This window comes from Pagrus major, chromosome 1 (assembly GCF_040436345.1).
Source record: "Pagrus major chromosome 1, Pma_NU_1.0".
NCBI classification, from domain to species: domain Eukaryota; kingdom Metazoa; phylum Chordata; class Actinopteri; order Spariformes; family Sparidae; genus Pagrus; species Pagrus major.
Window position 1 is genome coordinate 9,164,070 of NC_133215.1, and position 11,222 is coordinate 9,175,291.

An 11,222-nucleotide genomic window follows, 5' to 3' on the forward strand; every position below is an offset into this window, starting at 1 on the left:
ATATTTATGCCAGTTTTAACCCAGATGTCTTTTGAGACGCAAATTCATCCTCAGTGGGAAAATCATAAAATATGAATTTATAGTTTCCCTGACCTGCTCCTCCTGGAAGATGACCCTGTTAAAGAAGAACTGCAAAGTTTCATTGGCGTAGTTGATGCACAGCTGCTCAAAACTGTTCACCTGTAGCTCCTGGAGGGTAAAGAGAGGAAACATTGGGGAGTGGGGGTGTTAACAAACACAGCTCAGTCGCATCAGCGCTGTAACATTACTGAGCGAGATCAATCTTCAGCTTGACCTCAAATCCATATATGTCCAATATGGAGATGGAGAGGGCTTCGTTGCGAGGGTAGACCCGCCCGTTGATGCGCTCTGTCAGCCAACTAAACAGCAGCGAGTACAGGATCTTGGCAACGGCATCTCTATGAAAAACACACAATAAGGTTTCTATGGAAACAGAAAACCCGGTTCCTATGGAAACAGAGGACATCTGAAAAATCTCTCCCCCAGCCCTGACATCTTTTGTCCTCACATGCCTCTACCAAACATTGGAAGAGAATATCAAAGACTCTTCACTCCCTCTCAGTAGTCTCCTGGTATGATTTTAGAGTGAGGGGGGGGGGGGGAATGAGGACATTAAAAAGCCTCCAACAAGACAGATCAGGATTTTATTTCAGGTTGTTCCAGAAGTGGGTGCGTAGTATTTAATTTAACAGATACTATATTCAGACTTTGATTCACTAACTCACTCACTCACCTGGCATCCACAGCACTCTCCACTGTGAGCGCAGTAAAGATCTTCTCCCTTCCTGTATCCTGGAGGGTCAAACACATCTGTTATCTAACAACATTTTTTTTTTTAATTATTACAATATAATCCTTATATCTTAGGTCTGTGTGTGAGGGTGTGATTGTTTATGCAAGGGGGTGTTCTGCTCACTGTCATTTTGAAGGTGACAGACTTTTGCAGACCTTCAGGTGAGACCTGTAGCAGCTCAGCTACAACCCTAATCTCCTGTGCGCTAACCACCGACGCAACCTCCTGACCCTCAGCCTGCAGAGACACAGAGACATTCATTATCACCATCATTTATCAACATCATCATTATCATTCAGCCGTGAAAGTAAATGCATTTATGTAGCCCATTTCTGTGTGTGTGTGTGTGTGTGTGTGTGTGTGTGTGTGTGTGTGTGTGTGTGTGTGTGTGTGTGTGACCTGGTGTGGCTGGAAGTAGACGTTCCCCAGATGAAGGACAGAGGACAGCAGTCTGTAGATGCCGTTTTGCTCCTCTGGAGTGAAACACAAGATGTCCATGGCATTCAGCAGACGCCTGAAGTCCTCCCCATCATCCTTCCCCTCGATTGTACAATCCCCTCCCTGCACTCACGTACACACACATCACACACATCCATACAATGTTATCAACAGCAACAAACATACCCTCAGCCTGTTTAATCACAGCTCTAATTAAAGAGCAAATTATCAGTCGCTGAAAGTTGCGTTTTTGCCGACCTCAAAGACTTCAACTTCTCACCTTGATGCAGTGATGTAGACAATATACATGTCAGGATATGTCAGTACACTGTGACATCACTGCTGGTTGTGGTTACTGGTGCAACAATAACAGATTCAACAGATACTGCTATCTAAATGGTAATGTTAACACGCTAACATGCTCATAATGACAATGCTAAGGGTCCAGACAAACCAAATTGACATCAAAGAACTAGTGGTAACCAAGGCTGACTGTTGCGTCGCCTCATGTCACCTGTGTCTGGGCCAAAAAACTGTACATGAACACACGGCAAAGACTACCAACAACTAGCTTGTACGTTCTGTGCCTGTGTGAGAGGAAATACCTCTCCATACCACCAGGAGGCAGAAGTCTAGAAGATTCAAGACTGCGGATGTACAAACTGTTGTCATGATAAAGCCGCATTTGCCATTATTTTCACACCATTCTCGCTAATACAGCCACTTCTAATCAAGAATATGTCTGATTAAAAAAGGTTGCAAATGGCACTGGCAAAGAGGTGGAGGTGAAAAATCAGGAGAAAACCTGAACTCCTAGATACTACAATTACAGGCTCAAGGGGCTTTCGCTTTCATTTCCTGTTTCTCTTCTTGAGCATGGATTCACCGCAGGTTCAACATGCTCAATTGGCCGAAAAGCCACCGACAAGGTCTGACTGGTGCGGGACACGCTGCCAAAACTGCAGCCACAGACAATCACCAAAGGCCCCCACATTTCAGCCTTGTGTGTCAGTGTCCTAACATGTAGATGTTTAGCAAATATATTTATCATGTTCACCTTCTTAGTTTAGCATATTAGCACATTGGGTAATAGGCACTAAACCCAAAGTACGGCTGAGGCTGATTGGGATGTTTTCACCAAAGGTTCATCCAATAGTTGTAGAGACATTTAAAAATTAAACAGAAAAGTCAAACTCATGGTGGCGCTAGAGGAGAAGTCAGGGGATCCCCAAAATTAGCAGAATTCATCCTCTGATGGATTTCATGGTAATCCATTTACGAGTTACTGAGACATTTCAATCCAAGTCGCAAACCAACCAACAAACCAACAAACACTGCCATCCATTGAGCCACATTGCGACATTACATGATTATTTTCCACTCTTTCCTTATTGTGAAATGTTGTTTTAGCTCTTTAGGCCTCAGACAATTACTAAAATGAAACAATGACAAGGTAAAAATCAGCAAACTGCATTTATCACTCAATATCTCTCAGATGCAAAGACTGCAAAGCTGTTGAAGTCCCTTACTCTGTATTTGGGGACTACAATGTGTTTAAAGTTTGTGCCATTAATCACTGGGTAGAATAAATATCACATTTTCCAAAAATTGACATCTCATTTGTTAATGTGACTGTGAAATTGATTACGGTGACCACTCCTTATCTGTGCTCTCTGTTTTTGTATGTGTGTGTGTGGAGGGGAGTGTATTATATATTCCTCCGAGCACCTGATTCAGATAGTAGTAAGTCTCAGCTTCCTGCAGATAGAGCGAGTGCTTCTCATTAGGAGGAAGACCTGCCAACATCTCATAGAAGATGTGATAGTTCCTCTCCGATTTGGCCTGTGGATGGAAACACACACGCACACTCACATGTCATACATAAATCAACTATCACGTGCACACATATTCAGATACATATTTAAAGACTCTAGGATTTTGATCTGTGGTGGTACTTAAATTGAAATGAAATAGTGCTGAGGAAAGGACATGGATGGATGGATGGATGAATGACTGATGAACAGACGGAAAGACAGAGTGCAACATGTTTGACACCTCATGGTGCCTCTGCCTCTACAATCTCCTCTTTCTCACCATGACTCAGTGGTAAGAGGACTCCAACCTGACCTGCTCTGTGTGTGTGTGTGTGTCTGAGTCCATGTGTGCAAGTTTTTTACCTGAAAGACAATGCGGGACTTCTCCAACAGGTACTGAGACGTTATGGCACCGCTGATTACACCCCTTGTAAACAGCGCACGCACACACACACACACACACACACACACACACACACACACACACACACACACACAGAGTAAGTCCGAGTTAAGTAACAGGTCATGCATGTGTAATGTGCTCAGAGCTCCTCTTTCACAGTTCTAGCAGAAGATCAGCTCCTCATCTAACTGTGTTACTGGGACATGTTAGCATATTCTCCACTTAGCCCACTTTGTTTGTGTGAGTGTGTGTGTGTGTCCTCAGACATGCAGACAAGTGTGACCAGAAGCCTATTCAGAGTCAAGCTAACATACAGGCTGCTTGTTAACTTTTCAAGGGCTAGATTTTTCCCAGAGAAACTAACGCTCATCTGCACTCTTGTTGTAGACAAATAAAATGTCTCGTCAGATTTTAATGGGAATATTCGGGCAACATAGACACAGATACTGATATATCTGTGATAGGCTAATATCGGTTGATTATATTATATCAATATATTTGTCAGGCTCTAAAAATAATGTCTCTTTAGAAAATCAATTTCTGCGATATCAAGGTCGATGGGACTTTCTTCCAACTCAATTTGGTTTCAAAGGTTATTCTTTAAAAATACAACTAGTGTGTTTTCTGATTCTGATGATGCAGAAATTAGGAACATGTCCTTGTTTGTAGATCATCTAGATGGTTTACTTTTCTGGACTGACAAGTGAGTCTTGAGTTCTTAACAACATTGGTAGAGATTATTGCTACTCACTCCTCCATGTAGATCTGCGTGTATTTGCCAAAGCGTGAAGAGTTGTCATTGCGCACTGTTTTGGCATTCCCGAAAGACTCCAACAGGGGTGTGGCCTCTAAGATCTGACCAATCACCACAGACATAAATGTTACCATGGCAACCTTCAACACGAGTGGTGGTTTTCATGAGAACAAAAAACAATGGGACGGACACCTTACCTCTATCTGATGAGAGATGGTAGAGAAGGAGGGAGAGCAATAACAGCGTCAGCTTAGATGACCACAGTATGGAGTGTATTTACTAACATGCGTGTAGATAATATACAGCATATCTACCTGTTGCGTGACGTTGGGTTTGTGATGTATGGCTGTCAGGTAACGCAGGATCAGTTTAGTAGCTTCAGTCTTTCCTGACCCGCTTTCTCCGCTGTAATAACAAAAACAGTTTCTACTGTTTCTACTTCTTATATATTGAACCTTTAATAGCATTTCTTTGTTTAAAAGACAACATTTTAGGGGTTTGTTGAAGTGTTGCTGGTTGTCATACCTGATCACAATACACTGGTCCTTTTTGGCATCCATCATGGTGGTATATGAGATATTAGCAATGGCAAAAAGATGACTGCAACATAACAGAACATTTTTAATGAAGTAACACATTTGTATGCTCACTGGTTGTGTGTTTGTGTTTGCATGACTGTGTGTGGATGTGAAGTGGTGGTGAAATCCTTAACCAAACTCTCCCTTGGCAACGAACCAACAGCAGTGTAATAAGAGCCTCTTGCTAACACCTGAGAGTGCTGGCATTTACACCTCTATTTACCACGAAACTGTGTCTCAGAGCACAGCTTACGACATATGTAGACAGATGTAGTACAACAGAACAATCACGCACAGGAACACATAGACTCAAAGGTTACTGTTAAAGGTTGAATTTGTAATCATGAAGCATCAAGTCTACTTTACTAAAGCCCATCACAACACATCCACTGTCATATGTATCTGCATCAAGGTTATTAAATGCCTGATAGAGAAGGTGACATGGACTTTCTGCTCCTGAGGAGAGAACTATTTTGAATGTATCTACTGGGTATTCTCACACCAAGAGGTCAAAGTTAGGATTTTAGTATCAGGCCATTTTTGTGATGTTGATTTGTTCAGGGAAACATCAGACACTCTGTGGACTTGATCAGATCAGTATGATGATGTCATAAACAATGCCATTTACTATGATTTGTGTACTTGGTTTATTCCATATATATGTTTTCCCCTGGGCTGGATATTATAAATTCCTGTCCCTAAGTGTTAAAGGGACATCCTATTTTGAATACAGAGGCACCTCCATTTAGAGCTGCAAAAAAGTTGTAGCGTGACATGTTTGAGTTAATTCGCCTTGACATTACACGACCTTGCGATGTGACTATTGCGCATGCGCAAAAAGCAATGTTGATGCTGAAACAATATATTGTGCATCCCTAGTGTGCCATCTTTTTTTGTGTAAAAGTTAAATGTTAGAAAGTTGTGTTTGTATATTTTGTTCAAAACTGGACAGCTTACACCTCTATCTAAGCTGCACAACCATTTAAATGTTGTTATCTTAAGATAAAAATGTTTAGAATTTTTCAATCTGCTTTTGGACCTGGACATGTTTTAAAACAGACATAGTGACAGACAGTCATGAGATGGATAGGGAAAATATGTTTTCATTCACGTCATTGCCATAGGTGAGAATATCAAAAATGTCTTATATTGCAATGTCGAAATCTTCTAAAAAGTACTTTCTCTGGAGCCTAGCTTTCATGAAGTTTTTCTTGATAGGTTCAAACAATTTTTTAAATTTCCTGCTTGAACCTGCTTGACTGAAAACATAACCTCCCATTAGGAGGAAAAAAGTTCAGGGGTTAATTGCCCAGGTCTAACACACACACAAACACACACTCCCAGGTCTTACGGAGGGTTGTCACTCAAGCCGCGGCCCGCATACAGAAGCACCATGTCTGTGCCATAAATGTTGAGCAACTTGTAGGGATTCACAGACACAAGGATGCTGCCTATGTAGGTCTGTGTGGAAGAAAAAAATATATATAGAGAGAAAGGACAATGTATGTATGATGTAGCAGACAGTGTTCATGACATTTAAGGATATTAGTTATTCAATTTGCATATGACAAGTGAAGCTTACATATACAAGTTCCTGGTCGTAGCGCTTCTTCAGGTTCATCAGAACTGTGGTCTCATTCAGCTCACTGAAATTAAACACAGAGGAAATTAAACACACATTTACAGAGCACATATTGTCACACTGGAGCAGGATTCCCACACTCACTTTGACATCCAATATTAATTACTTTTCAATGACACCCAAGATCTCTGTAAGAACTGATAAAATTATGTGATGTCAAAATCAGGCATCAGAGAGAGTTTCTACTTGGGTGCATGTCAGGAAATGATTACGGATTAATTTCTTTCAAACTGCTGTTGAAATAACACAAATATCTATCTATCTGCAGGGGATTCCTCGGGATGTGAAGTGATGATCATTCGACAGAGATCTTCTTGGGTGTCGCATTTTAATACAATATTCATATACTTAACATACTTAATGCTGGGGATTTCTTTCTGAACTCTATAATTTTTCAAGGATTTTAAAAGCCTACAGGCACACTGACACACACACACACACACACACACACACACACACACACACACACACACACACACACAAACGAAATAACAAAATTAATTCTTTAAGAAACTAAAAGGATATGCATTGGAATGAGCTGTGCTACTCTAAGATGGTGCAACAAAATGCTTGTTAGTGTGTGGCTTGAATGAATGAGCTGTGAGGCTGTTTGCTAATACTGGATTCTGCTTACGGCAGCTGCGTCATGTCCTCCATTCCCTCTGCCCAGCGTTTCACCCTGTGGCCTGCTGTGGGCATGCTTAGGATAGAGTAGATCTGGACACACACATAATGGTTTGTAATCAGTCCAACATTGTCATGCAACACTGTCAAAGCTTGAAGGATATCACTTGATGCAGAGTTGATATATTATCTACAGAAATGAAAACTCATGAATAAACACATAAATTAATACATTTAGCTACCTTGTCATACCAGCTTTGACCAGGTACTCTATCTCTGTCAGGAGTCCAGTCTATGTCCTGAGGCTTTCCATCCACAAATCGAGGTGTGGGTGAATATCCTTCTAACACCCCATCTTCTCTGTACATGGACCATTTTGACAAATTTTGGACCGTCCCATGTGGTAAAACCCTTTCAGCTGCCCAAACATCTTCCTCTCCTTCCCCTCCTCCTCGGGCATTCCTGGCCCAGTGTCCTGAGCGTGGCCCATAGGGAGGAACAACAGCATAGCGATCATCCTCCCCCTGCAGGCCTGTTGGCACCCTGTATGAGGCATAGCGAAGATGCTGGTTTTGGATGGCATCAGACAGGCTTGGGTTGTGGAATCGACGAGTGAGAAGAGAGCCATCCGGCAGCCTGTGGAACAAGGAATGATTCTCTTCAATTAAGAAAATATATCACAGGGTATACAACATTGACCATGAAGTGATTTTTTGTGTGGAATTTAGTCATTGTAAAATAAATGCCAATTCATGCTGCTTTCCTAGAGGACCAAGAACCTTTTGATTCATTTACAGTATAGCTCCCTACCTGTAACGGAGACCTTGGAGCTCCTCCTTCTGCAGCGCAGAGGAAAGGTTGGGAGTGGTGGGTTTGGGTGCCCCGGACAGTACAGAGTTCTCTGACAGATGATAGAGACCCGTGGACCGCATTGCCCGGTTTTGTCTCAAAGCAGAGGAAAGGTTGGGCTTTTGGCCAGGGATAACCAAGGAGCCATCAGGGAGCCGGTATGATGCAGTACGAAGGTTCTGATTGGTAAGAGCCTGCAGAGCAAGATACAAGGTTGTTATTTGAGGCTATAATCACAATTTGCTAAATTGTACAAATTATTGACATCAAACTTTATATTTCACAAGTCTCTAATGGTTAAAACACAGAGACCATATTACTGAAAAAAGAGCCAATTAAACAAACAGGTACTGCAGCAAAGTTAAATTAAGGGAAATTTACACACTTTAGACAAGTCAGGAGCAACTGGTTTCCGTGGGTCAATGATGATAGTTCCATCAGGCAGGGTGTAGGACACACCCTTTAGATAGGGATTCTGGAGGGCGGCTGCCAGGTTGGGGCTCTTTGGTTTCCTTGGGTCCACTATAATAGTTCCATCTGGGAGTGTGTATGAAGCTCCTTTCAAGGCTGGGTTACTGAGGGCCTGAGTATCAACAGCTGTTTTTAGTTATTGTAAGGTTAAACGACTGCAGCTCAATTAATTGACAGAAGAATTAAAGCAGCAGCTTAGTATATTTGATTACCAATTATTATTAGCATAAGAAGACCTACATCAATCAAGGAAGGATAGAGTAATAGACCAACACTAAAAAAAAGCAACATGTGGTGTGAAAATAATCAGAAACAGGATAGCTAACCTTCGCCAGGTTTGGTGAAATAGGTGTATTGGGGTCTTGAACCCCTTCTGGCAGTGTGAAGGATGCGCCCCGCAGAGCAGAGTTTTGAAGGGCGCCGGCGAGGTTTGGAGAGACCGGTTTCCGTGGATCAATGATGATAGTACCATCAGGCAGGGTGTAAGATGCACTTTTCAGGTAAGGGTTCTGAAGAGCTGCTGCAAGGTTCGGGGACTTTTCTTTTTTGGGGTCAATCACAATGGTTCCATCGGGGAGAGAATAGGAGGCTTCACGCAGAGCTGGGTTATTAAGGGCCCTAGCCAGGTTTGGGGAAATAGGTTGCTGAATGAGCAGAGACAACAGAACAAGAAAAATATTAATCAACTTCAGCTTATAAATGTTGATTAACAGTAGTGAGAGAGAAGTGGAATACAATACAACAATAAGAGGCCAATTAAATTCAAATAAAGAATCATGAGTCATGGGTTACTTGCTGTCTAGGGTCTACAATGGTGCCATCAGGGAGAGTATATGAAGCATTCTTGACATTCGGATTCTGAAGAGCTCTGGAAAGGTTGGGAGACATGGACTTCTGGGGCGCTCGTGGGTCCTGTGTAGGTAGGTGTGGGGAGTGATATAGGAAAACAGAACTGTAATAAAACGATTGTTGTTGTTTCGTATTTAGACAATCATACATCACAGGTTGTTTTGTTATTTTGACATCTTCCTTTCATACCTACCCTGATAACTGATCCATCAGGTAAGATGTATGAGGCTCCACGGACTTGTTGGTTTTGCAAGGCATTGCCGAGCAATGGGGAGGAACGTGAATCTGCATATGGTGACACCAAGGCTCCATCTGGCAGCCGGTACGATGCCTGCATCAGCTGTGGATTCTGTAAGGCACTTCCTAACATTGGTGAAGTGGGTTGTGGGGGTCCATATGGGGACCGTCTGAGTTGCATAGGTGTCTGATAAGATGCTTGGCGGAGGTTTGGGTTCTGTTGAAGAGCAATGTTGAGCTGAGGTCCAGCTGGCGCATAAGGGTTATGGCGTTGCATCATTGGGGATCTTAAAGATGAGACATTCTGCAAACCAGACCGGTTCTGTAGGGCATCATGAAGCAGTGGTGCTGGGCCAGGCTCAGAGATATAATCATATGGAGTAACAACAGTTGGTCCATATGGTGAACGGAGCTGTGGAGCCTGATAAGAAGCCACACCTCTTAGTGCTTGACCATGTTTCATGGCTCCAGAGAGCATTGGAGATGAAGGTACAGATGGGGCATATGGGGACTGAGGCCTTTGAAAAGGAGATGCATAGGAGGCTCCTCTCACTGCCTGGTTTTGCAAAGCTCCAGAAAGCATTGGGGAAGAAGGGGGCAAAGGCTGTTCATAAGGGGACATTGGTCTCTGCAGTGAGGAAACATAGGACGCATCCCGTATGGCCTGGTTTTGCATTGCTCCAGAAAGCATCGGGGAAGAAGGGGGCAAAGGCTGTTCATAAGGGGACATTGGTCTCTGCAGTGAGGAAACATAGGATGCATCCCGTATCGCCTGGTTTTGCATTGCTCCAGAAAGCATCGGGGAAGAAGGGGGCAAAGGCTGTTCATAAAGGGACATTGGTCTCTGCAGTGAGGAAACATAGGACGCATCCCGTATGGCCTGGTTTTGCATTGCTCCAGAAAGCAAGGGGGAGGAGGGAGCATAATGTTCTACATATTCAGCAGCCATCTCACCCATGCCTACCACCTGGGCTGGCTCTGGGCCAAGGGGGGAAGAGAAAGAGGCTTGTCGAATAGCCCGATTCTGCAAAGCACCAGATAACATAGGAGAAGCGGGGGCAACAAACTGATGTGGCTGCTCAGTATAGGGATCAGCATAGGAACCAGACACATAAGCCTCTGGTGAATAAGTGGATTGATGGGCAACTCGAGGAGGCAGAAGTGGGGAGGACTGACGAGAAAGACGTGGAGACAGGCGTGGGGATGCAGGATATGACATGTGTTTAAGGGAGGGCTGCGGAGAAGCAGGAGGCATCCTTCTTATAGACTGCTGGGCCATGAGGGGACGACCTCGGGCTATAGGGCGAGGAGGAAATCTGCCAGATTCTCTCCGCCTTAGGGGAGCACGATGGACCATGTGAGGAGAGTGAAAAGGGGAGGAATGGAGGGAATCCACTGTGAGAACAGATGACCTATTGCTTCGTATGGAGGACGCACGGAATGGACGCACATTTTGGGTGGGCGGGGGCACCGGGCGCCCTCTGAGACCCATAGGGGAGGGCCTGACAGTACCTAAGGGAACATTTCCTCCCATCCTAGGCCGGACCAATGGTGTGGGGTCCCTGAGTAGTCGAGTTGAGCGGCGAGAGAGGGTAGGAGATAATTGGGCAGGTCGGGGCCCTGCAGGGGATAGACTACGGCGAGATGGGGAGGGAGAGGGAGATGGTCTTCTACTGAGCTGTGGAGAAAGAGGGGGAGATACATGACCAGGGGAGAGGGAAGGGGAGGCTGGCCCACGCATCTTTCTTC

The 11,222-nt window shown here is 43.8% G+C and overlaps 1 protein-coding gene across 1 annotated transcript in view; it reads right to left on the minus strand.

Annotated features, from left to right (window-relative positions):
* myo15ab (myosin XVAb) overlaps positions 1-10,965 on the minus strand; it is a 42,172-nt gene extending 31,207 nt beyond the window's left edge. Inside the window, exons 1-20 of the mRNA XM_073477301.1 lie at positions 9,430-10,965; positions 9,180-9,299; positions 8,714-9,031; positions 8,302-8,499; positions 7,885-8,110; positions 7,310-7,725; positions 7,078-7,160; positions 6,384-6,447; positions 6,153-6,262; positions 4,749-4,823; positions 4,538-4,628; positions 4,421-4,426; positions 4,221-4,324; positions 3,430-3,493; positions 2,981-3,094; positions 1,214-1,375; positions 938-1,051; positions 755-813; positions 296-419; positions 94-189 (exon numbers count right to left, since the gene is read on the minus strand). Of these exons, the coding sequence (XP_073333402.1) occupies positions 94-189; positions 296-419; positions 755-813; positions 938-1,051; positions 1,214-1,375; positions 2,981-3,094; positions 3,430-3,493; positions 4,221-4,324; positions 4,421-4,426; positions 4,538-4,628; positions 4,749-4,823; positions 6,153-6,262; positions 6,384-6,447; positions 7,078-7,160; positions 7,310-7,725; positions 7,885-8,110; positions 8,302-8,499; positions 8,714-9,031; positions 9,180-9,299; positions 9,430-10,965 (4,080 nt within the window). The remainder of the gene's footprint in view (positions 1-93; positions 190-295; positions 420-754; positions 814-937; positions 1,052-1,213; positions 1,376-2,980; positions 3,095-3,429; positions 3,494-4,220; positions 4,325-4,420; positions 4,427-4,537; positions 4,629-4,748; positions 4,824-6,152; positions 6,263-6,383; positions 6,448-7,077; positions 7,161-7,309; positions 7,726-7,884; positions 8,111-8,301; positions 8,500-8,713; positions 9,032-9,179; positions 9,300-9,429) is intronic.
* Positions 10,966-11,222: the final 257 nt, after the last annotated feature.